This window comes from Physeter macrocephalus, chromosome 2 (genome assembly GCF_002837175.3).
Source record: "Physeter macrocephalus isolate SW-GA chromosome 2, ASM283717v5, whole genome shotgun sequence".
NCBI classification, from domain to species: domain Eukaryota; kingdom Metazoa; phylum Chordata; class Mammalia; order Artiodactyla; family Physeteridae; genus Physeter; species Physeter macrocephalus.
The window spans coordinates 138,373,469-138,399,629 of NC_041215.1; the positions used below are offsets into that span (position 1 = coordinate 138,373,469).

At 53.4% G+C, this 26,161-nt stretch overlaps 2 protein-coding genes across 8 annotated transcripts in view; one reads left to right on the top strand and one right to left on the bottom strand.

Moving 5' to 3' along the window:
* Positions 1-5,479, bottom strand: part of PASK (PAS domain containing serine/threonine kinase) — a 39,551-nt gene extending 34,072 nt beyond the window's left edge. For 4 of the 6 annotated variants that reach the window (XR_008619447.1, XM_024124545.3, XM_055091025.1 and 1 more), the window contains exon 1: positions 4,786-5,137. The gene's annotated coding sequence lies outside the window, so the exon portion shown is untranslated. Of the gene's footprint in view, positions 1-4,591; positions 4,654-4,785; positions 5,138-5,403 lie in introns of those variants that run through there. The other 2 variants (XM_028483461.2, XM_028483456.2) reach the window with 2 other exon arrangements.
* A 68-nt stretch (positions 5,480-5,547) lies between these two features.
* Positions 5,548-26,161, top strand: PPP1R7 (protein phosphatase 1 regulatory subunit 7). 2 transcript variants are annotated; one of them, XM_007127802.4, is made up of 10 exons: positions 5,548-5,652; positions 8,527-8,667; positions 11,645-11,700; positions 12,404-12,469; positions 13,061-13,191; positions 13,619-13,781; positions 15,234-15,350; positions 16,205-16,309; positions 19,683-19,769; positions 25,861-26,161. In XM_007127802.4, exons 1-10 carry the CDS (start codon positions 5,601-5,603, stop codon positions 26,035-26,037), a joined length of 1,095 nt encoding a protein of 364 aa, XP_007127864.1. In that variant the 5' UTR covers positions 5,548-5,600; the 3' UTR covers positions 26,038-26,161. The 2 variants fall into 2 exon arrangements, with proteins under 2 accessions (XP_007127864.1, XP_007127865.1); XM_007127803.3 differs by having other exon boundaries at positions 8,527-8,655.

Below are 26,161 nucleotides of genomic sequence, written 5' to 3' on the forward strand. Positions count from 1 at the left end.
CTCATGACAATCATAAACAAAAAACCCTATAAGACACAAACAAAAAACAAAAAGAAAGAAATAGAAACATAACACTAAAGATAGTCACAAAAATCACAAGCTAAGAGAGCAAGAGAAGAGGAAAGAAACAGAGAAGAACTACAAAAACAATCAGAAAACAATTAACAAAATGGCAATAAGTACATACCTATGAATAATTATTTTAAATGTAAATGGACCAAATGCTCCAATCAAAAAACAGAAAGTGGCTGAATGAATGAAAAAACAAGATCCATATATATGCTGCCTACAAGAGACTCACTCCAGATCTAAAGACACTCACAGACAGAAAGTGAAGGAGCAAGAAAAAGGTATTTCATGCAAATGGAAATAAAAGAAAGCTAGGGTAGAAATACTTATGTCAGATAAAATAAACTTTAAAACAAAGACTGTAACGAGGCAAAGAAGGGCATTACAAAATGATAAAATGACTCAATCCAACAGGAAGATATAACACTTGTAAATACATATACACCCAACCTAGGAGCACCTAAATACATAAAGCAAATATTAACAGACGTAAAGGGAGATAAATAGGCAGTAACATAATAACAGTAGAGGACTTTAACACCCCAGTCACATCAATGGACAGATCATCCAGACAGAAAATCAATAAGGAAACACTGGTCTTAAATGACACATTAGATCAGGCTGACTTAATAGACATATAGAGAACACTTCATCCAAAAACAGCACAATACACATTCTTTCCAAGTGCACATGGAACATTCTCCAGGACAGAGCACATGAAAGTCCACAAACACACCTCAGTAAATTTAAGAAGACTGAAATCATATCAAGCATCGTTTCTGACCACAGCATCATGAAATGAAAAATGAATTACAAGAAAAAAAATGGAAAAACACAAACACGTGGAGGCTAAACAGGCTACTTAACAACAAATGGATCAATAAAGAAATCAAAGAGGAAATGTAAGGGAAAAAAAAAACCTCAAGGCAAATGAAAACAGAAACGCAATGAGCCAAAATCTATGAGACACAGCAAAAGCAGTTCCAAGAGGGAAGATTATAGCAATTCAGGTTTACCTCAACAATCAAGAAAAATCTTAAATAAACAATCTAACATTACACCTAAAGGAAACAAAATAAGAAGAACAAAGCCCAACGTTAGTAGAAGAAGAGAAATAATAAAGATCAGAGTGGAAACAGAGATAAATAATTAACTAGATCAATGAAACTAAGAGCTGGTTCTTTCAAAAGATTAAACAAAACTTATAAACCTTTAGCCAGATTCATCAAGGAAAAAAAAAAGAGAGGGTACAGATAAATAAAATCAGAAATGAAAGAGGAGCTACAACTGACACCACAGAAATACAAACGACCATAAGAGATTACTATAAAAAGTTATACACCAACAAATTGGACAATCTAGAAGAAAGGGATAAATTCCTAGAAACATACAATGTTCCAAGTGACTGAATCAGGAAGAAATAGAAAATCTGTACAGACTGATTACTGGTAGTGAAATTGCATCAGTAATCAGAACACTACCAACAAACAAAACTCCAGGACCAGATGGCTTCACAGATGAATTCTACCAAGAAGAGTCAATACCTATCTTCTTCAATCTATTCCAAAAAATTGAAAAGCAAGAATCACTCCCAAATTCATTCCACAAGGCCAGCATTACCCTGATACCAAAACCAGACAAAGACACTACAAAAACAACCACAGGCCAATACCCCTGACAAACACAGATGCAAAAATCCTCAACAAAATACCAGCAAACTGAATTCAACAATACATTGAAAGGATCATACACCATGAGCAGGTGAGATTTATCCCAGAGATGCAAAGGTGGTTCAGTATCTGCAGATCAATCAACATGATACACCACATTAACAAGACAAAAGATAAAAATCCTACAATCATCTTAATAGATGCAGAAAAAACATTTGACAAAATCCAATTTCCATTTATGACAAAAAATTTTAACAAAGTGGGTATACTGGGAATATACCTCAACATAATAAAGGTCATATATGACAAAACCACACCTAACGTCATACTCAATGGTGAAAAGCTTAAAGCTTTTCAGCTAAGATTGGGAAGAAGACAAGGATGCCTACTCTCACCACTTTTATTCAACATAGTATTAGAAGTCCAAGCCTAAGCAATCAGACAAGAAAAAGAAACAAAAGGTATTCAAACTGGCAAGGAAGAAGTAAAATTGTCACTATTCGCAGATGACATGACACTATATATTAAAAACCTTAAAGATCCCACCAAAAAACTATTAAAACTAACAAATGAATTCAGTAAGGTTACAGGATACAAAATTATATAGAGACATACAAATATATATACACACATATGATTGAATATTACTCAGCCAAAAAAAGAATGAAATCTTGCCATTTGCAACAACATGGAAGGATCTAGACGTTATTATGCTAAGCAAAATAAGTCAGAGAAAGACAAATACCACATGATTTCACTTATATGTAGCTCTAAAAAACAAAAAACAAAACAAATGTAGAAACAAAACAGAAAGACTCATAAGTACAGAGAAAAAACCTGGTGGTGGCCAGAAGGGAGGTAGCTGGGGGGATTAGTGAAATAGGTGAGGGAGATTAAGAGGTACAAACTCCCAGTTATACAATAAATAAGTCACAGGGATATAATGTAGGAAATATAGTCAACAGTACTGTAATAATTTTGTATGATGACAGATGGTTACTAAACTTATTGTGGAGATCATTTCCTAAAGTATATAAATGTCAAACCACTATGTTGTACACCTGAAACCAATACTGTATGCCAACTATATTTCAATTTTAAAAAAGGAAAAGAAAAATGGGCAATAGATAGAAATAATTTCACAAGAGAAAATCCTATAAACCTGTGACAAGAAGCTTAACTTTATTAGCATAATCATGATAATTTTACACCTACTAAATCAGCAAAAATTAAGAATCTAAAAATTCTAATACCAAATGCTGATAAAGATGTGGATCAATGGGAAGGCTAACAAATTAATATAATCTCTTTAGAAAACAATTTAAGTCAAACATTCTCTTTCTGACAGTACTTTCCACTCTTAGATTTATATTCTATAGATATTCTTACACATGGGTAGCAACACCTATTCTGAGTCAGTTTTGACTCAGGCCTAATCCAGGCCTAGGTTTTTAGAATAGGTGTTGTTTTTTTGCTGTGTGGGGGGGTTTTCTTTTTGGGGGGGGGGTATTATTTTGTTTTGTAGCCACTCTGAGCAGAAGATGTGGGAAGCTGGACCCAGAGAGCACCTGATGGTGCTTCAGAGCAATCCTACGCCCATTGCTACTTTTGATTCCAGAAGGTGTGAGTGACACTCCCCACCCCCGACCAAACAGAACGAGAGGTTTGCAGGGAGCTTCTGGAATAATACTCCTTGCTCTTATGGGTGAACTTCTGGAGGCAACCGACATTCTCCCACTAGAACAAACGCTAGGAAGCAAGTAGCTCCAACTGCTCCCACCACTGCTATACAACCGAGAGCAGAGCTGAAAATGGCAAGATGTCATTTCGAGCCACTGGATGAACCTACCGTAAGACATGCCTTCCTCTGGACTTTAGGCTTGGGGGCCAATAACTTCACTCACCGTCAGACCCATTTTGAGACTATCTCTCTGTTTCTTGCATCAAGGCATCCTACAGAGGTATCCAGGATGATGGCTGCTGTGAGGGAGGGTGTAAGCAAAGGGCACCTCTCAGACCTGAAAGGTCCTCAAAGGCATCCTGGAGGAGGCACCAGCAGGGCTGAGCCCAGCAAAGTAGAGTGAAGAAGCCTCCCAGGCAGAACCACAGTAAGTGAAAGATTCCCACAGAGCCCTTGGGGAGTTCAGCGCACAGGAAAGTCGGTGGAGATGGCCCTGGAGAAGCTGGTTGGGATTCCCAGGGCCTCCTATGCTGGCCCAAGCAGTACGGACCTTATTTAGAGGTCTATGCTTGGAAGTAACCTGACCAGTGCGGGAGGAGGGCGGAGTTACAGTCATCCAGGCAAACAATGATGAGGTCTTAACTTAAAGCAACACCAGAAAGACGGAGAGGACAAGCCACAGGAGAAATTAGACATAGAATTGATATATGTTTACTGGGCGAGATGTGGAAGGTAAGGGGATAAAAGTCATCAAGACCGCATCCCAAGGCCACGGCCCTTGTCTAGGAAAAGAAAAGCCCAGGTGTGTAGTGGGGACGTCGGGAAGCATGGACATGGCGGCGCTACAGCCCATGGCTCGGCCCACAAACGTCTACTGAGAAGCTCCTACATGCTGGGCACCGTGAGCCGAGAGCGAGACGCGGTCTCCTTCCTCCTGGCCCCCTTCCAGTAGGGGGACAAAGCGCACACAGTCCCTCTAGGGGCGAGGACGGAGCGCCAGGTGGGGCCAGGCCGAGGCCAAGACCCCGAGGCGCGCAGAGAGACGGGCGCGGGCGCGGCCGGGGGCAAACGGCCGCAGGGGGGCAAGCGGACCACCACCCGGTCGGCCCGCACGGAGGGAACTCGGGCGGCGCGGGGGCGCGGGCCGGCTCCCCCTGTGCAGTTAGCTCACCTGAAGCCGCAGTCACGCGCCGAGCTCCCATCACCCGCCGGGAGGGAGCCCATCCGCGCCTCTAGCCCCACCGACCAATGGCAGAGCGACCGGTGCCGATTGACAGTACACATGGGCCAACCGCTAGCGCCTGTGGACGGGGACGCAGCGAGCCCGGGAGGAGACGCCCGCTCTAACGGTTGCTAGGGACGCACCGGAGTCTGTCTACGGCGACTCGGAGGAGCCAAAAGAGACAGGGCCTCCACCAGCACGGTCCGCGGACGCCGTTTCCTCTGGTCCCAGGAAGGGTGAGCAGCGCGGAGCTCGCCCCTCGGAGACCTCGACCTGAAGGCGGGGAGCGCAGGGCGGCTCCCTCACGGCCCACGATGCCCGCGGGGTCGGGGGCCGACGGGGGCTGCGGCGCCCTCAGTGGCCGGGTCGGCGTCCCGGGCCCCGACCGGCTCTCCCGGCACCTCGGGTGGACCCGCTAGCGGACAGGCCCCAGGGCCGGAACGAGCGCGGGCGCCCTGCGCTGAGCGTTGACTGGAAGTGGCCCCTTCACACGGGCTCAGTCCGCGCGGCGACGCCGGGACAATGTCGGCACATTGTGCAGACGCAGAGGCCCGGAGGGGCCGGGGATGCGCTCGATTGGCCCGCACTTTGCAGCCCCACGCAGGGACCCGCCCCGCCGTGTCCGGCCACCAGCCCACGAGACCAGAGCGGCTCCCAGACTCCTCTCCGCTCGCCTGCAGGCTCAGCTCCGTGCGTGCGGCCTCGACTATCCCTGCCCTCATCCCGCTCCCCGCCTTCAAAGTCTCCCGTGCGCTAATTACCTGTCAGCCGTGTGGTGTGGCTGGCGGCGCGGGGGCTGAGGGCGGGCGCGGCCTCGCGGAAGGACTACAACTCCCATGAGGCCCTGGGGCCGCGCAAGCGTGTGTGATTCCATTGGCTGGGAAAGCTCTGAGCTGGGAGCCCTCATTGGCTGAGGGGCCTGAGGCGATAGATACCGGAAAGGGGAAGAGCAGCCAACATGGCGGCGGAGCGCGGCGCGGGCCAGCAACAGTCGCAGGAGATGATGGAGGGTGAGCGGCCCCGCGGGGCGGCGACCGAAGGGCCCAGCGGGCGGGGAGCGGCGACCCGTACCGGCCTTGCCCGGGAGAAACGGGGCGGCCCGCCTGCGGCTGCGTCTCAGACCCCGCCGCGCGCGCCCCCTGACATCTGCCAGCCGGCAGGGCGGGGGTGACCCCGGACCCGGGACCCCGTGCTGAGGCGGTAGCGGCCGGGAAGGCGCGGGCGGCCCGGGAGGTGCCGGACCTAGGGCCGGGGCCAATGGCGGGGCGAGCCGGGCGCGTGGGTGGGGACTGAGGGCGCGGTGGTCCCACAGCCCTGGCGTCCGCCAGCTGGTGCGAGCCTCGCACCGAGTTCCTCGGCCAACCCCGCGAGTCCCCAGTCCCGGGGCAGCTGACGAGGAAACAAGGCGCGGGGCTCCCTGGGCCTCGCCCGAGTCTGGTCATTGGTGAACGTGGCGGGGGTGGAGAAGGGTCCTCTCGAAAGTGAATGGGTCGTGGGGAAGGGGTGACCAGGAGCCAAGAGCTGAGTTACAAAATCGACGGTTTCCTGTTTTCAAAGCGATCATAGTTCCAAAACGACTAAATCAAACTCTTCCGCTTTGTTGAAAAAAAGTATATGCATGTTATGTGTGCATATAGTCACATACACACGTTTACCGCAGTTGGAGAGCCAGTCGTGTCTTCGAGTGCTTCTGTACTTTTCGATCCGCTGGTCTCATGAGCGCTCCGGAAGAGCAGCCACAGTCTCCAGTGTCAAGTGCCAGGGAAGGGGGGGCGGCGAAAGAAGAGTAGGCATGTTTGTGAGTGATGGCTGCACAACCAAAGCCAGCTCTGAGCTGAATCGTGAAAGATAACTATAAATCAGCCAGGTTGGAGATAGGCTGAGGGAAAGAGCAAAGGTCATTTCAGGTGAAGGAAACCACACAAAGGCAAAGGGGTGGGAAGGAATGTGACCTGTTTGGAGGAGAGTTCAACCAAGAGTGGCAGGCACAGTCATACTGAATGAGGGAGAGTGCCGGTGAGGCAGGCAGGGAAGGTCGTGGAGAGCCTTGCTGGAGGGGAGAAGCACATGAAGGGTAAGGGTCTTGGACTTTCAGACCGTTAGGTCTTTTTAAGCAGGGAAACGCCTCTTCTTACCCCCTTCTTCCCACTCTCCCACCTACTCCCACTTTATCTTCAGCTGTTTCCATGTCTTGGTAAATGGCAAGTAGGACACCCAGGCAATTCCTTCTCTCCAGCTCCCCCCCATCCAATTAATCAACAAGCTCTACTGCCCCTGTTTCCTTAATGTCTCCAAATCTTTAATACCTCTCCCATTCCCACTGTCGATATCTTGAGCCAGTCCATAGTCCCCGGTGCCGCATACTCACCTTATGTGCTGATCTGCTGCCCCATGCCCCTGTCCCTCGGGAGAGAGTCCCAAGTTTCACTCTGGCTGCCCTTCATTAGCGAAGCCCCTCCCACCCTGGGCTCCGCTGCACCAGACCATTGCCCTTAGCCTTGACCACCTGTGCCTGGTAACAACTAATTTATTACAAGTCTACGTACGTGTCATGCACATGTTTTTGTGCCTGACAGCAACTCTGAGATGCAGGTACTATACTAGCTCCTTCTACAGGTGAGGAGACTGAGGCTTGGAAAAGGAAATAACATGCCAAAGCTGTGTCTGAAGAGACAGGATGCAAACTGAGGAAGAGTCAGTGGCATTCCAGAAATTCTTGGAGTCAAAGATCAGATTTGGATTTTAGAATAAGATCAGATTCTCTAGCAATGGAGAATAGATTAAACAGCCAGACAAGCCACCGAGAGACCAGTTAGGAGGCCAGGCAGGAGCCGAGGCCACAGGTAATGAGTAGTTGATCCAAGGCAGTTGCCAGGGCAGGGAAGAAGGAATGGGTTTGGAGGTTTTAGAGGTGGATTTCATCAGGACTTATCCAGCAGTCCTTTCCTGGGTGCTGCTTTGCTAGGCCCAGCAGGAGGTACAAAGGTGAAATAGCTGCCTTCCCCTCAAAGAGCGCGCCCCTTTGTAAATAAGCTGTAGCGGGAGAAAAGAGAACACTTTCAGTTCATGCGGTTGATGATTCCAAGTACTGCATCAGTGCTCCAGGTCTCCACAGGTTTCCAAATGTGGTTGCAAAAAAAGTTAGGAAGAAGGGAAATTATTTGACAGTCTTGCCAAAGAATTTTTACCAGTCTGCCACATTTAATCATTGCCTGATTTGCTAATTCAAAAAATATTTATTTACCAGCCTTTCAAAACTGTGCGCTGGTGTCACGGTGCCCTGACATTCAGCATCAGTGACTTCGTGGGGCATTTAGCACTACTGGCTGTCTTCTCCTTTTTCTAGAGCTCCCCGCTGCCCACAGTCTGATTTGAGTTAGTCTTGATTTCTTTCAGAACGTGGGCCTGTGAACTGGGCTGGTTTTCTTGGCCAAATGGATAGTGGAGCATGGATGAAGGTATGTGGCGGGAGGGTCACATGGTCCCCTCTACGTGGACATCCAGGCCAAAAGGGAGCCAGACAGGAGGTGCTTCTCTGTGTGTTACTGCTAGGGCATTTAATCACAAACCACCCAGGCCTTCCAGAACACCTGGTAATTCTTCACAAGTTCCTTGAGGGCAGGAATAGTATGTCACTCACTTTTGTACCCCTGTGGCCTCCCTGCTGTGCCCCCTTCCCATCCCCCACAGATCCCCCCTCCACTGGATGCCTCAGGTGGTACCCGGGACATACATGGAAAACACTCAAATGTTTGTTGAACTGAGTTCAACAAACATTTTTGAATGAAGTCTTTTTGACTTCCAACTGGATGTCAATCTGTTATATGTTCCTCAAAGGGCCCCCTAACGTGGGTGTGAGTTCTTATGGATGTGTGTGGGTTCAGTTGACAGGCGGGTGGAATCGGAAGAGTCGGGTGATGAAGAAGGGAAGAAGCAGAGCAGCGGGATGGCGGCCGACCTCAGTGCGCACAGCCTGAAGGATGGAGAGGAGCGGGGGCAAGAGGACCCAGAAGGTACCAGGCCGAGTTAAGAACCTTAAACTCACTAAGCGGGAGGAGGCTGCGGCTCTGTGGCATGTGATCGGCCCCCGGGTGGTGCCCGGGCGTTTGGCTGACTCTGGAGGCCCTCGGTGGCCAGGGGCGGTGGGCGTAGGCTCTGGGTGTAGGGCGCCCTCTGAGGTCCTCCCTGAGCCAGCTACACACTTATGGCACTTGCAGGCAGGATGAAGTTTTTCCTAATTCCACTGAAGGCAAATACTAATGATATTGATACTAACGTGTCATCTGAAACAGAACCAGAAAATTGTTTTATTAACCACATGTTCAGAAAGTGAGATTTGAAATAAACAGTTTGGCTAACTACTGTGCTTTCTTTTCCTACCATGGTAATGTAAACTAATTTTATCTCAGTCATTTCTGAGTCCTGCTCCACCATACTTACAGGACTGAGGATCAACTTCTAAATTGGTTTAGTGATTAACAACAACAAAATGAATTTAGAGATGAGAAAAGTAAGTTCTCAGCCTATAATGGTGGGTTTTCGCGCTCCCAAACTATGATCTGAGCCTTTTTTTGTTGTTTTCTTTGCTTGCTTAGAAAATCAGTTTACATTCAAAAGAGTGAGAGAAACCATACAAACAGACAAAAAGGTGTCCAAGATATATTATTAGGTGAAAAAAGCAAATTTTTTACAAATGGTATGCATGTTAAAATCCCATCTTTATTTTTAAAATGTTAATAATAGTATGTAGTTTTACTTACTTAAGAGAGAAAACACATCAAACTGTTGTTGGCCCAGGTGGGGCGGGGGGGGGTCTCTCTAAACAGCAGGTTTGAGAGGGTCTTGTACCTTCTGCATTTTCTAGATTTATACACAGTGTATGGGTATTCAAAGTATGAATAGTCATGCATTACCGTTATGGTAATAAAAACAGAACTAATTTTTAAAGTAACATCGTGCTCTGTGCCAGTGAAGATGATTGGTAACTATGACAACCTAATTTTAAGGCAAAAGGAGATTACCACAAAAGTACCAGTCACATTACTTTGGAACTTCAGAGTCGATATTCTGGAAGTGATGTGGGTGGAAGAAGTACACGGGAGTGACGGGTGAAAGCCCTTGTTGCTGACTCAGTCACAGGAAGGCCAAGCGGTGGGAGTGTCACCTGCCCTCACATCTGAATGCCTGGCATGTTGACAGAGCCCTGTCATGGGCTCTCCCCTGGCTCGTGAGCACAGGCTCACTGTGACTCGCCCAAGGGTGCATGGCTACAAAGTGGAGCCCCTGGACTGGACCCCGACTTGTCTAGATCCAGTGTTCTTTCTTCCAGGCTACTAGCTGGTTAGAAGTCCTCTGGGAAGGTGCATTTTTATAGGTCCTTAGAGAAACCAGGACTTGCTCCTACCTGTACTTATTTAGATCTTAAGTTCAAGTAAAACAAATTCAAACGTGACAACTGGTACCATTCACTCATTTTCTATAAGTTGTTTTAAGACTTAAAACATACAGGATAGGTTTGGAAAGATGGCTGGTAACTTTGTTTCAAAGGTTAAGCTGCCATTTTGAGCACTGCCCTGTGCTGGATGTATTACAAACAGAACCCTTTAAGCCTTGTGACCATGTGTCCTGGACACCCTGCCTTTGTTGTAGCGCACGTCTTTCGTTGCAGCTTCCTGAGTTCAGGCCGCTGGCTGTGCTGTCTTTTGTAGGGGGATCGTTTGGGCATATCTCTTGGTTTTGCCCAGCTCCTTTTATTTAATTTTTGGGTTAGTTGACATCTTGTAAAGCTATGGCTGAACTAGAGTAAATGACATGTTTTTTTAACTAGGCATCGTCGATGTTTATGGAAAAGGCGGCGCGGTGAATTCAGCCAGTGTGGCACCAGGACGTCTTTGTCAGGCTGGGCCTGCGTCGGGCGTGCCTCTCCGAGGCCTCCAGTCCAGCCTGCGAGCCGCCCCGTGCTGGGGGGCGCTGGGGGCGTGAGGCCAGGGCTGTGAGTCTGCTCGGCCACAGGAGCAGACGCAGTGTTGCCGTCGGGCAGAGGCAGCTGAAGGAAGCAGGCCAAACGGTAGCGGTGACCAGCGGTCCCCGGGGGCACAGGCCAGGCAGAGTCACCGCGGAGGAGCCGCTGCCACTGAGGAGGAGCCTCTCCAAGGCAGTCGGCCCAGTTTCTTCAACAACAAATTGCAGGAACAAACGGAGGCTTCATAGAAATGCCCTCCAGTTACAGTGTGTGGCCTCATTCAGATCCTCATGCACGCAGGCTGGGGAGAGCGTTTAACCCTTTTAGACGATGTGCTGCAGTAGAGGCTCAGACCCCAGCGCAGGAGTGGCGGCCGCCCTGCTCAGGCCCCTGGATGGGAGACCTGTGGCAAGAGGGGCATTGAAATTACTCAGCGAGGCTCTTTGATCCTGTCTGTTGAGCTGAGCTTCATTTTGTTTTGCTCTTTGCAGAGAGACGTGTTTGTAGATGCTGGGCCACTTTCCAAAGCAATAAAAGGCACATCCTAGAACATCTGATGTGCCCAGCACGATCTGTATTCAAATGACCTGATTTATTGTCACAGACAAGAAGGGAAAGACTGGGAGGCAGGCTGCCACCAGGTATGCAGCTTCGGGCATCACCAGGAGGTGGTGGGGGGCAGCTTCCTGGCCCCTGGCTGGGGTCACTTGAGGCTCGGTCACGTTCCGCCTCCCCCAGCTTTTCTGACAACAGTGTCAGACTGCATTTCCCTTCCTGGGAAGTTGTGCGGCACAGATGGAAGTTTGGAGGCGTTTGCTGAGTTCAGGAAACTGAGGATCTTGAAAGGTGACCATTGTCAGACAGGTGTTAGCTCTGCCACGTAATCCATGCCCTCCGGGTGTTGCCTGCTGGTTTCTCCTCTGCATTCGAGTTGGCTCTGTGCTCCAGGCAGCCCGACCCAGCTCTCCACGGACGCCGGGGCTGCGTCCTCCTGGAGACTGGGGGCTCTGAATGGGCTTTTCTTCTTCTTGTTGTTTCAGAAGGACAAGAGCTGCCTGTGGACATGGAAACCATTAACCTGGACAGAAATGCAGAGGTAATGCCGCCTGCTCAACCCAACCTCAGAGGGCATGGTGACGGAGCGCTCTGACCGTCAGGGTATCCTTTACGAAGGTGCAGATTAGCGAGCGATTCCCCTGGAAGGAGCTGCCTGAGCCTGTCTCCGTTGGCTCAGAGTCCCTGTGTTCTTACTGTTTTTAATACCAGTGATTGACCTGCCATTTCTATTTAACCAAATGAAACGCCTTTGACTCATAAATTATATGGGTCAGATTACATTGTATGTGGTGGGGTCCTGCCATCCCCACAGCCTCTGAGAAGCACCGCGCGTTAATGATCCAGGAACGTGCCGACGCTGCCGGGAAGGGCGGAGCCAGCCGCTGTGTCTAGGCGGCCCGTGGGGCCTCCCCTGAGCCCGCACCGGCCGTCAGTGGGGACGCGGGACTCAGAGCATGGGCTTGTGCTCTGTGCTAAGGGGGCAAAGGGGTGAGAGTCAGTTTCACATCCCACCCGCTCGGAGGGTCAGTTTTACATCAAGCCGCTACCCGTGGTAGCTGAACCGAGGAGCGTTTTGCAGCTCGCCTCTGAGTCCCCGCCTGCTGTCTGCACAGACTCCGTGTAGCGCTTCTCCCATTCTCCCCTCACCTCCACCCGCCTCCCGGCCTCCTCGTGGCTCCGATTCCAGGAAGCGTGTCTTCAGGCGCTTGCCTGCAGCTGAGCTAGGTTTTGTCTTGTTTCAGGACGTTGATTTGAATCATTATCGTATTGGAAAAATTGAAGGGTTCGAGGTGCTGAAGAAAGTGAAGGTGAGAGGAACTCCGTCCTTGCAGGGGAGGTGACACTCCGGAGTCCGTCCCGCCCGAAGGACATAGATAAACCCAGAACAGAGTCAGTTCTGCGCAAGTGACAGTCCTTGCAAAGGTGCCAGGCCGCACCAGGAGCTACCATCGGGCACCTTTCCTCCTGAGCCTGGCAGGGTTGCTAGGGCAGACGGCAGGCTGGGTGGCTCACCCCAGGTTCAAGCGGCGGCTCGGGCGTGCGGCCGCCTGCAGTGCCTCAGGTCGGAACCTGCCTGCAGCCGCGCACACCCCAGCCTGTGCAGTCCTTAACTCGCTTCAGTCCAGTCCGTTTTTCAGAATTGAGCCGCTGAGGGTTCCCTCTGCTGGGACATAGCACCCCCGCTGCCCTCTGCCTCCCTCACTAAGTAGGCCTGCTCGGTATGGGGCCTGCCTCCAGCCTCCCTTGGGTGTCTGCCCATCCTTTCCAAGGTCAGCAGCTTTCTAGAAAACGGGAAGGAAAACCGCATCCTCCCACCCGGAAGGCCTGTCCTGTAACAACGGGCACTTTCTCCTGGCCTCCCTGTTGCCTATGTCAGCTGCCCTCTTTCTGTCCCCTAGACTCTCTGCCTCCGTCAAAATTTAATTAAATGCATTGAGAATCTAGAGGAGCTACAGAGTCTTCGAGAGCTGGATCTTTACGACAACCAAATCAAGAAGATTGAGAACCTGGAGGGACTGACAGAGCTGGAGTGAGTCGTGAGACCCAGGGAGAGAACGGAGGGGCCCGTCCAGCCTCCCCAGAGCCAGCCCTGGGCCCCAGCTCTCAGGCCCAGGGAGGCCACCTCTGCCCCAGGGTCCTGCCCTGCACCTGGCTCCAGGGGCGCGTTGGCTTGCCCCCAGTCCCAGCCTGCAGATTAAATCTGTGGAGGCCTTTGGCTGGTCTCTTCGGGGAGGACGTGCTCTCTGCCCTCAGCACCATCCTGTGAGCTCAGAGGCATCGGGTGCCTGTAGGCTGCCTCCCAGCTCTCCCAGGCCTCTTGGGCAGCCACAGGGTTCTGCCCCCGCCCCCGGGTGAGGCACGGTCCCCCAGGTCGGGATGCTGCCTCTAAGTTAATTACATTCTGAGTTCTGTGTGACCTGCGCTCGTTAAAAAATAAATGTTTTGCCTATTCCCAGGATTCTAGATATTTCTTTTAATCTACTGAGAAACATTGAAGGAATTGATAAGTTGACACGACTGAAGAAGCTCTTCTTGGTCAACAATAAAATCCATAAAATTGAGAACGTAAGCAGCTTACATCAACTGCAGATGCTGGAGTTGGGGTCCAACCGCATCCGGGTAGGTGCGAGCGTGGCGGCAGCGTGGCCTGGACGGTGTGGGTATAGGGTGTGCGGTCGGCTGTATTTTTCATAAGAAAAAGTGCTGACTGGAGGTCAGTATTAATAAGAGTGTGTGCCCAGGTGCAGTGGTTGAGCCTTTCCTCTGCACATAGAGTTCACTCGCTCCCCATTCAAACCATGACCTCATTCTTACCAGACCATCCCGTTAGGTTCTGCCCGAGGTGAGCTGATCAGCCCCAAACGCTTTGCTTTTGAATGTGCTGCAGAGTGAAAGTGTCCCGAGGCAGCAGAGGGGTGGCTTGCCGGTGCCTCGCCCCACCCAGGGCCGTAGGAAGGAGCACGCAGCCTGGTGCTTGGTTGGCCTGTCCTCCCTGCTGAGCGGCGGGGGGCAGGGGCTTCCGAGCGCCTCTTCCCCTCCCTCCGTGTCGCAAGTGCCCCTCCGTCCAACTTTTGGAAGCTCGTGGCTCAGTGGTCATCCCAGGCTGGCCCTCATGAGCTGGACAGGGTGCAAACCAAGGAGAGTGGTTCTGGCAGAGGGCCTCTCGTGACGGTGGTGGTGATACGGCTGAAAATAGCAAAGCAGCACACTTAAGACTGGACAGTGGCCCAGATGTCAGCATTTTATCGAGTATTTCTCTATGGAATCTTCCGAGAGAAAGGTGGCTCGTCACAAGTTGATGCCGGCCGTGGCAGTTAAGGGTGCCCTCCCTCTGAATCCTCATCCTCGTAGACTGCCCCCAGCTACGTCTCGCTGTGAAGGGCCAGACAAGATGCTCGGTCTGCACTTGCTGGAGGCCCCACTGTGTTCCCGTGCATATAGTCTGGTCATTTAGTGTCTGCTGAAGAAGCCAATAGTTAACCTGTTCTGGGAGAGCAGTGAACTCAGAGGAGGGGGCAGACTGAGGCGTGGTCAGTGGGCGTTGATTAAACCGGCTGCTACCCGAGGCGCTGCGGGAGATCCGTCTCCAGCAGAATGGCGGAGCACCGGCATGGAGCAAGGAGAAGCAAGGAAGCAGGTGGCAGAAACAGGAAGAGGGGCAGAGAGTCGGAACGGGGGCACCTGCTCCAGGAATCCCGTAGGGCATCCCAAGGCCAGGGCTCCCAGCTTCTCCCTCCTGTGGAATGCATTTTAGCAAACCCTACATGGAGTCACGTAATAATGTGGCAACTCGGAATTTTAGGACTGGAGGGACCTGAGAAGTCCCGAGAGCTCCAGGGATCTGTGGAAACTCGAGGTCGGGGAGTGAGCCCAAGTAAGGGGGGGCCTTGACGCCCCGCTCCCACCCCCACCTTTTCTGTGTTCTCATGTTGTGCTTTCACGTGAGGTTGCATGGGAAATTTTCCAGAGTGGAAAAGTACCTGCGCGACACCTCGGGTAGCTCTCTCTCCTTGCCCAGAGACCTTTCTCTTCCCCAGGTAGCTAAGTGCTGCCCTGTCCTGATTTTCACAGGCAATTGAAAATATTGACACGTTAACCAACCTGGAGAGTTTGTTTTTGGGGAAAAACAAGATCACTAAGCTTCAGAACCTGGACGCACTCACCAACCTGACAGTCCTCAGCATGCAGGTACTGACCGCCCTACCCCCCTGCCCCTGCCGCCCCTGTCCTGCAGGCCCAGGGCCCGGGCTTTGATCGGCTCTCTGTTTCACCGTCAGTGAGCGATTGAGACGTTATACTTCACTGACCTTACACGTGCGTGACACACGCTGGACCGCAGTTTCATTCTCTAAGCATCACGCTCCTTTTCCTAATAAAAGTCCGAGCTGGTTTTGAGCCAGAGGGTCTCTTCAGAAGGTGGAGCTCGTTCCAAAACCTACAATGCTGGGCTCCACGGTGGAAGCGACCCTCCCCCGTCCATGCAGAGGGCGTGCAGCCTGTCTTGGGGGTTGGGAAGCACGTGGCTGTGCCTCAGCTCCTGTTCCTTTTTGTCAGAAGCAGGCGAGTGGCACCAGGCCCTTGAGGCGGGATGTGGTGGGGTGCTCTGGGGACAGGACCTCAGTGTGGCAGGTCCCCTAAAACCACAGGTGCCTTTTGGAAAGCAGATGTTCCACAGACTTCTTTAAGAAGAGGGCGTTAGGCTTTAATTTGAATTATAGTAGATGCTGAAAGAAATGAGAACTGATTTTATTTTAAAACATTCTGTGATTCTGACATTTTTGAATTACTAAATTAATTGAGGTAGACCTTCCCCAAGTAGATGAAAAAGTGAGTGCTTTGCATAAAAGCCTTTAACGCCGCGAATGAGCTTTAGCCCAGTACAGCAGCCCCAAGATTCCGGTCTTCCTTTTCTGCGTGTGTGAGCCCCGTTCTCCCAGTTGCATCCGGATGCCCCGCCGTCAGGCGCCCACGGTGAGCAGCCCCACCTCCCAGAAGCCACGCGGCTTCGCGCATCCCCGCTGCTCTGACTCTCCCTCTTGCAGGGCAACCGGCTGACCAAGATCGAGGGCCTGCAGAGCCTGGTGAACCTGCGGGAGCTCTATCTCAGCCACAACGGCATCGAGGTCATCGAGGGCCTGGACAACAACGTAAGCCCGCCGGCCGCCTGTGGGGCAGTGGGGTCGTGGGGTGCCCGACGGGCAGGCAGCACACACCGGCCTCCGGGTGGCTCTCGAGGGGACTCGCTGCCTCTGGAGGTCTGTCCTAGTGACCTTTCCATCCCTCCTCACGCTGGGAAACACAGACGCAGGCGGTCTCTGCTCAGCCCTAAGCGGGCACTGAGCTGAGCTGTGTGTCGCGGGGGTGGATTCACTGCATGGCCCTGTAGGCGTTGGGGAAGATTTTTAAAAAGTAAACCCCGGGGACTTCCCTGGCTGTCCAGTGGTTAGGACTCTGCGCTTCCAGTGCAGGGGGCGCAGGTTCGATCCCTGCTCGGGGAACTAAGATCCCACATGCCACAGGGCACCGCCAAAGAAAAATTAAAGTTAAGAAAAAAGGAAACCCCAGCTGCTCCTAGGTGTCCCTGTCACACGGAGGGCTGGTGGGCGTCAGCAGCCACCCTCTCTTCCTGCTCCCGGCCACCGACTTCCTGGCCCGCAGCTGCCCCGGCCCGGCCCCACTTCCCAGCCCGCGGGGCCAGCAGCGCCCCCCGGCCCGGATCCTGCACAGTTTCACTCCCTCCCACCCGCCCATCAGCAGCCCTGCCCGCCCAGCACAGGACAGCCTTAGGGGCGCTGGGCAGGGAGGAGTAGCGCTGGCCCTGAGCCCCCAGGAAGCCCCTGCGCCCCTCAGCTGCCTGCAGGCAAACCTGCTTTTCCTCAGTGCAGTATTCAAGACAAATAAAATACTTTTACTCATTCAATTTTACTGGGTTTTTTTTCCTGTTTTGTTGACTTGCCAGCAAGTGTAACCAGATTGGTCACTTCTGTTGTTGTAAACACAGCGTTTCAATCTTCGCAAAGGCTCCTTTGGCCTTTGAGCCTCAGCGCCTGGGCCTAGCCTCCATTAGTAATGTTTTCAGGGGAATCCACGCTGCGAGTTTCATTTCACCAACATCTATCTATCTATCTACATACAAAATTTTGGAAAAGCTAGAATTTGCCTACAGTGAGTCTGGTCGCCTTTCCCTGCCTTCCAATCAAACTGAGTTTACAGAGCTGGTGTGTAAACTGGGTGCACTCGGCCGGTGCAGAATGGGACCCCGAGGCCAAGTTCTGAGAGGTGCGGCCGTACGGAGGCCGTGTGATTGGAGCTGGGCAGTGTCCCCTCCTGCTCCTTGGCCTCCCCTGCCAGCCCCCACGGTCAGCGGAGGGTCCACACAGGAGAGGGCATGGCAGCAGTGTGGCCCACACAAGCAGCAGGGTCCCAGGCACACAGGACAGGGCGAGAACTTAGAATTGTCCCAGTAGGAGTGCTGCACCTCGGGCTGGGATCGGCACCGGACCCTTTGGGGGCCTCTGCGACAAAACAGAAAAAAAAAAGCAGTTGTGGCTTTACAGGTAATCATTGTAAGATTCTTGTAATCAAATGAGACAGGCTTTCCTCTGAGGTCTTTGTTCAACTAGAGATCAAATATTCACCTATACTTTCTTCTAAGCTTTATCTCTTAATTTATCTGGAATTTACCTTTGTGGTGTGAGGTCAGGCAGTAAGTGTCCTTTTCCCAAATGGCAGATCCACCATCTTGACACCACAGCTGAGTCCTCCCACAGTGCTTCCTCTGTTTGCCCCTCCGTGTGCTGGGTCGTCTTCCTGTGGGTCTAGCGGGGATGACTGCATTGTTGTAATCTCTCCTGTGCCTGCTCTCCCCACCCTGTCCCCTTCCTTTTTTTTTTTTTTAAGCAATCCTTACTGGTTTGCTTTTGAATGAGCTTTCAAAACACTGTCCAGCTCCCCAGGAAAACACGAGGTAGTATTGAGTGCATGATGGAATCCTTGTGCCTGGAGGTTTGGGGCCAGTTCTGGCAGCCAGGTGCCCCTGGTGCTGAGCCCTTCCGCTGGGGCTGCACAAGGGTCACATCCTGCCGTGGGCCGCAGACACTTCAGCTTGGCCAGTTCCTGCGCTCACACATCCCACGCCGCCCAGCACCGCAGAGCAGGGGGCAGCAGGGCTGCCCTGGCCCCGCCGTGCTGCCCACGGTGGCCCCCTTCTGCAGAGTTCTCCCGAGTCCCTGTCTGCTCTGAAAGTCGCCGAGCCCCGCAGGCAGGCGCCTCCTAGCCGGCTGTAGTCACCCAGCTATCTGAGCGGACACCAGGAGCCCAACAGAAACCAGTGGAAGAGCTCCTCACCCGCGTCTGTGCCCAGATGGGGCAGGACACTGTGCCCGGCCCTCAAGGAGTCAGAGGCCAGGGCCGGAGCACTTCCGGGTCGGCAGAGCTCTGGCTGCCTGCTCGTGTGTGTGTTCGTAGGTTTTGTTTTTATTTTATTGAGACTTTTTTTTAACTTTCCCTTAAAACTCGGTATTTGGAGTCAGAATCCCAGGAACACAGTAGAAAACGTAGAAGGCAACCCTCAATCAGAAACGAGCAGAGAGGAAGAGAATGTATTGTCGGGGGCTGTCAACCAACTTGTAATGTTTCCCTTTTGATTTTAGAAAAACTTGCCAATTGGTCTGGTTAAACATACTTCAGCAAGCAGTGCAAGCTTTTCAAGACTTCATTTTCACTGTAGTCTTATTCTGTTAAATCTTGAAACTCTGTGAACTTTAAAAAAAATTCCTCGGGCTTAGCTGATGTGTGCTGGGAAGTAGGCGTCTGCTGGACATTTCTGGAATAGAGAGTCGAGCACAGCGTTGTCTCCACGAGACAGTGCGATGCCTGCCCCGCAGCGGGCGAGCCCCGGACGCTGTCCCCAGTGGGGCTGAGCCCCCTCTTTCTTCTCTGCCATCAGCTGTAAATTCCAGGCCAGTGTCCCCCCGCTGTCCCTCAGTGCCCAGGCGTTCCTCTCTGCCCTTCCTCCTGTGCTGGAGGGAGGGCCCCTTCACCCCCGCCTAGCCCCAGGTTCCTCAGCCCTGAAAGAAGAAGGAAACACTGTTCTAAGGATCAGTTGGACTTTTGTATGTCTCCTTGGGTTGAGCACTAAATAGATGCTGCCGCACCTGTTGCCCCCGCTTCAGGGCCCCGGCCTCGCGTTAGCTGCTCTTCCCGGGACCGGGCGTGTCGCTGGGGTCCTTGTGGACCAGGATCTGGGAGCCTGGGGCTTGGAATCTGAAGGAACTGGTTCCAGACCCCAATGGTGAGAGCGCAGTGAGGCAGTCATGAGGATTCTGTGTCCTCGGTCTGGTCTGGGGGTGGGCAGGGAGGCTGCAGGAGGTGGGCAGTGCCGTCCCCCTGCAAGCACACTCCCGTCCTGAGAGGGCAGCTCGCCTCATGGCTCTAAGCTCAGCGCCCAACGCTGTGCATGGACGCGCGCTCGTTGTTGATCTGAGGTAATCCAGGAAAAATTTTATTTCCTTATTTTAGAACAAACTCACGATGTTGGACATTGCGTCAAATAGAATCAAAAAGATTGAAAATATCAGCCATCTAACAGAGCTGCAGGAATTCTGGGTAAGTTTAATACACAAGGGGTTGAGGCCACTTTAGCTGAACTGGTCCTGCCGAGTGAAATGCCGTTTGCTGCAGGCCTGGAGGCTGTGGCGTGCAATGGGACAGCCGGCAGGGCTGTAGGACTTTGGTACCCACGCGGGATCGCGGGCCCCACCACACCCCAGATGTAGACCAAACCAAAATGGGCACTTGGGAAGATTCTGGGTGATTGCGGTTCGCATGAAAGTGTGAGCAGCCCTGCACAGTATACGGTTAGGCCCGAGGATTGCCACCTGACTGAAGGGCTTCCAGACCCAGCCCAGGGGCCAGTGCACCCAGCGCAGGGGTGTACTGGCACCGCGGAAGGGGGTGGCCCATGGGCTTCTGCAGTCAGTCATCCCGGAATGTGCCTTGTGTTTGCCTCATGGTGACAGTGTTGTCTCGGGAGCAGTGTCACCGAGCCCATAGTAAGAGAAACAGGGCATAAGATGTCTTGAGACTCCTCTGAGGGGGTGGCAGGAGGACCCCCAAGCTGAAGTCCTCAGTGTCAGGGTTCCACGCGGGTGTCCTCCTGAAGCACGTTTGTTGCCTGGTGGCCCCTGCAGGCGCCACCACACATCCCACCCGGTGACTGCCGTGTGCAAAGCGAGCGTCGTCCGGATGTGCTCAGTCTGACCCAAGATTCGTGCTGCGTCTAAGGCGTGCTTCTTCCTTGTCTAGCCATCCTGCTGACCCTGCTTGTGTCCTGTGTGTGTTCCTTTCCTCACCTTAGAAGATCATCCCGGTTTCCCTAGAGCACAGGTGGCCTGCTGTGAGCATGTCCCTCGCCCCTTAGCGGTAGCACTGTCTTGGGCATTGTCAGCGCGTGATGCCAGAGCAAGTCTGGGAAGACCAGAACCAGCCTTTGAGAGGCTAGGGGAGCCGAGCGAGCCACCGTGAGCCGGGGGTCTGGTATGCAGCCCAGCCCCGCAGGAAGGTGTGGCTGGTGGTAAGCCCGTTGCATTGGGGCGAAGGGATTTGGCTCCGAAGAGGCCAGGGAACCACACAGAGAACCCGCACAACCAGAAGAGGAGTCCAGAGATGGAGGGCTGGGGTTAGTCCAGCACCCAGGGCACCGAGCAGTAAGACAGCGCTAGGTGTGCCAGAAGGCGGACTGTGACCCATCACGAGGTGCTGGTGTGCCCCCGCCCCCCGCAAGGGGCTGGCATTCACGCTGTGTGTAACCCCTCCCCGTGAGTGTGTGCTGGTGTGCCCTCGCCCCCCGCAAGGGGCTGGCATTCACGCTGTGTGTAACCCCTCCCCGTGAGTGTGTGTTGGCCTTAGTGACTCATTTCCAGCCGACAGAATGCAGCAGAAAACAGGATTCCACCCCGTGACGGGGTTATGAAAAGACTGGCTTATCTCCTAAGGGCTCCCCCTTGCTCTCTCTTGAACCCCAGCTTTGTATGAAGTAACAGACACCTTCTTTGATGCCAGCAACATACAAGGCACACATCCCCTCGGTTGAAGTGATTCTGTTGTGTAAGAAATGTATCTTGGGAATTCTCCCACACCTCAGTTTTGTTTAAAATGTTATTGAATTTGAGGGGAAGTAAATGTCAATTTTCTATATAAATATCAGCCACCGAAAACCATTGTGATGGGAAATGCATACATTCTAGGAAGTTTGGGTCTTGAAAACCATGAGATAGTCTGCTGGGGAATGTCAGCCAGGGTGATGTTCTGTAGCAGAATTCCAGTCCGGGATTCAGGCAGGATCATCACCAGATGCTAAAACCGTGGATGAGCAGGGTGTTCGCACATGTGCCAAGTATCAGCCCGCCGAGAATTTGCTGATTGCAAAGGGGAAACATGCTTCCCAGAGTCATCTGGGCGTCACCAGTGTGTCCACAGGATCAAACTTATCCCCGGTAGTGGGACAGCCTCATGCCTTGTGGCCCCCAATGTGCTTCATCTGTGAAGTGTGCTCGCCAAGAATGTTTAGTGTGATGTAACCAAGCATGTAGACCTAACTTCCAGTTGTCAGGAAGTACAGGGTCCGGGAGAACGAGCTAGGTGGCACCACGGGAAGCAGGCGGCTGAATCCGGAGCGAGGGCCCTTCTACACGACAAGTAGCTGGGTGTCTTTAAAGGTCGACTTCATTTAACAAAAAAAAATGAGAGAAGGAAGTGGGAAACATTCTAGATGGAAAAAACTAAAAATTGTACCTTCTGGGAGACTCTTTAAGAAGATGGGCGTACCTGGAAGGTCACACCCCACACCTTGCTCCTTTACATCTCAGTTGTGCAGAACTTGAAAAAAGAGACATAAAGGCCATTTTTTTTTTTTTCCCTCAATGAGGCTTCCAGAGATCTTGGAATTTCTGTGGAGACAATACAGGTGAATGGTTTTGAGTTCCATTTTGGAAAAATACAAAGATAAGAATCTCCGGGGACTTCCCTGGTGGCGCAGTGGTTAAGAATCCGCCTGCCAATGCAGGGGACACGGGTTCAAGCCCTGGTCCGGGAAGATGCCACATGCCGCGGAGCACCTAAGCCCGTGCGCCACAACTACTGAGCCTGTGCTCTGGAGCCCGCGAGCCACAACTACTGAGCCCACACGCCACAACTGCTGAAGCCACGCGCCTAGAGCCCGTGCTCCACAACAAGAGAAGCCACCACAATGAGAAGCCCGCGCACTGCAACGAAGAGTAGCCCCCACTCCTCGCAACTAGAGAAAAGCCCGCACGCAGCAACAAAGACCCAATGCAGCCAAAAATAAATAAATAAATGTATTTTAAAAAAGAAAAGAAAGACTCTCTGAAGGTTACCTGTGTCAAAGACATCCTTTACAACGTGCCATTGGTGGTGAGTAAAACTCCCAGGTCCACATTCACTAAATCCTAGAGAAAACTGCCCCGTGGCTGGCTGTACTGTGGAATACCCTCAACTATAAGACCTGGGGTTTGTAAAGATAGTAAGCGCACCACCAGGGACTAACGGGACGGTGGCATTGGAAATGCCGTGACGTATGACACGGGAAGCGCACAGGTGTGTCAGGCACAAACGACTCTATTGAGAAAGAAGAGGAGATGGCAGCCCTGCCGGAGCGTCAGCCACCAGCGGAGGAGGAGAAGGTTTCTAAGTAGATTCTGCTGTGAAAAGATCTTACTTCTTCTAAGCAATGTAACATTGCTACTCTTATTAAATGAATGTGCTGTTTGCACGTTTCGAGGTAAAAGTGCTTAAGGCATGCGTGTCTTTCTCGTGATTCTCCACCGCAGCGGCCTCTTGCTGGTAACCGAGCAGCCGCCGCCACCGCCACGGGGGATGTTGCTTCCCTGCGGTTTTGCTTGTGCGTTGGCCACACGGGCAGCTCGTGTTGTGCAAGAGGAGTGTCGTCGACTAATGCCTAGCGGAGCACTGTTGAAGGCTGTATCCTGGGAGAGCTCTCCTCCCTTTGCGGCGGAGGCACCTGTGAGCCCTGCTCTGAGTTTCGGGTCCCCCGTGACTCCGTGCGCAGGAGCAGCCTCCGGGCCCTCCACAAGGCCGGCCTCTGGGTTTGGGAAATCTGGCTTTCCCAAAGCACGGGGCACACTAGGCCCGCGTGAAGTTCTGTGAAAATAGCGTTCCTTAAATAGGCGAGTCTGAGAAACCTTGCATTGTGTACTCTCTGGGAGAATCTAGGAGAAGCTCTGTGGGAGATTCATAATGTGCAGTGAGTTATTAAAGACAAGACTGGCTGTGACAGTGGAACTGGTGCCAGCGTAGCCCTCCCGCCATGAACAGGCCCCAAGGCCCGAGGCTGCTCTGTTCGGGCAGCGCACAGCAGGCGGCAGCAGCCCGCAGGCCCTGAGAACGGGGTGGCACAGCGAGCCCCGGGCTGCCCTGCTCTGCCTGGGACCAGCTTCCTAGGCGGAACGCTGCAGTTCTGTGGAGCTGAAGACGCAGAGGTCAGAGTTCATGGCAGCTGGACTCTTCAGGACAAGGTGTTGGAGAGAGGGGATAGCTGTGCAGAGCAGGGCCCTGGAAGTCCACGTGGGGCTCGCCCGCCAGGCTGTGGCTGAGCGGTGGGCAGTCTGGGCACGAGACCACCCCTCTCGCGGCTCACCCACCAGCTCTGCCGGAGGAGAGCGGAGCTGGGGGACGATGGAGCTCCAGCCCTGCCCGGGTGGGGGTCTCACCAGCACCCTTGACATCCAGCTACACACCAAACGGGCAGGCCTTGGGGGTAAGTACCACAGGCTCAGCTACGACGCCCTCCAGACCCACCCTAATAAAGCCTAGAAGCAAGCTGCAGCAGTGTGTCCGGAGGAGGCCGAGTTCGGAGGTTGGCTTCCACCAGGTCAGAGGGGCCTGACTTCCTGGAGACCCACCTGAAGAAGTGTGGGACCAAGCCTGTGGCAGTCCCTACACCGTCTTAGCCCCGATGTCCAGTGTTCAATCCAAAATCACTAGATGTACAATAGGAAAACGTGATCTGTATTCCAGGAAGAGTCGTCATATGAAACCAAGCCTGGGTTTTCAGTCACCGTTTGTGAGCACAGCCCTGGGCCTGGAGGTGGCTTGCGGTCTCCTGGTCCTCACTCCCACCTCCAGGCTGCTCTCACCTCCCCCCGAAGACCCGCCACCACACAGCCGCTCTGCAGCGCGGCCGTCATCCCCTCCCTCCCTGGAAACCCCGGTGCTGCGGCGAAACTGGGCCCTTCTCTCAGGAGACTTAAGCCGGTGCCTGGTCAGTGCTCGAACCCTCTGCGGTGTCCCCGCCAAGTGGCCGTGGGTGGGACGCTCGAGGGCCTCAGCTTCTTCACCTCCCACACGTGGACAGATGTCACGCCTTCGCTGAGCGGGGCTGCTGCCCTCGCAGGTTCAGAGGGAGCCGGTCTGCCCCTCCCACCACTGTGTGCGCGGCGGGCCCCGGGCCTGGTGTCTCCTGAAGCGCGATTTCTAGAACTGGGCGTGGCCGGAGCAAGGGGGCGAGAGCCGCAGGTGCGGGGCATACGCTCACGGCAGCTTCCGCGCCCACCCTGCACGTCCAGCCCTGTCACCTGTCACATCTCGCGGGTGGCGACGCGCTGCAGCCTGCCGTGCGCCTCTCTTCCCAGCGCTGCGGTCAGCGTGAGATCAGCCACAGAAGCTGGCGGACACGACACATCGGGGCTCTTCAGCTCTTCTGGGAGCCGGTTACTGAGCGTTCGCTGGCGCAGCACAGCCAGGAGCCATGACGGTGATGTCCCCGCGGGTGCCGCCTGAGCCCCCTGCCCTCGCCCTTCACTCCGGCCATCCAGGGCACATCTCACGTTCGCAGAGGCAGTTCTCTGGTTTGTGTTCACTTGTCCGTCTGCCGTATTCTTTGGAAACTGAAGACTGGTCTCTTGGAGCCCCAGCAGAAGGGCCACGACATCCACGCGACAGGTGTGGACCAAGCTGGGTGACGGGTGCTCCAACCCAGAGGCCCTCCGTGCCCTCGCCTTGATGGTGGTTTGAAAAGTGAGAGGTCTCCCCACGCACCGACCCCAGCCCCGCGGGCCTCAGCAGAGCCAGGACGGGGCCTCCTGACCTGCTCTGAGCCCGTCCTCCTGACGTGGCGCATCCTGGACGGGATCGGCCGTGGCGCAGCATTTCCGCCACAGAGGCGGGCGGTGGGTGTCCCGGGGGTGCACGCCATCCAGGCCCCTCGTGCCGTGAGTGTCCGGCGAGCGACCTCTGGTCTGTTGGCCGTGTTGTCATCAGAGCGCATAGTCAGGCCCTGGGGACAATGGCCGAGGGTGGTTTGTAGGAAGGACAGCCGAACGGCTGCAACACTTTGCCTGGAGACGGGGCGGGGTGGGGTTGGGTTGCTCCGTCTTCCCTCTGCTGAACTGAACGTGGATTTGCCCCCGTCGTGGCGCCGTGTGCGGGTTCATCCCATGTGGGACGCGGCCCGGCCAGGGTGTGCCGTGATGGACGGAAGGCCCCGTGAGGTGCTGGTCACCCCTCTTCTGAGTGGGGGCCTCGTGCCCCACGCGGGGAGGCGGGGGGCCGGGTTGGTGTGTCCTGAAGGGGGTGGGGCAGGGCTGTCCTGTTCTGAAGTGGGACGCGGTGTGGGGCTGTAGCGCCCTAAGGCTTCTCCGATGTGCGCGTGTCCCCCCAGATGAACGACAACCTCCTGGACTGCTGGAGTGACCTGGACGAGCTCAAGGGCGCCAAGAGCCTGGAGACGGTGTACCTGGAGCGGAACCCCCTGCAGAAGGACCCCCAGTACCGGCGGAAGATCATGCTGGCCCTCCCCACTGTGCGGCAGATCGACGCCACCTTTGTCCGGTTCTGAAGCTCCTGGCCCCCCTCTTCCAAGAGCCGCCCAGCCACGGTGTTTTAGTCCACCCGTTGCTCCTAAAATCATCACTCTATCAACGGTCACAAACCCAATGGCAATAAAAAGGCACTGAGTGAAA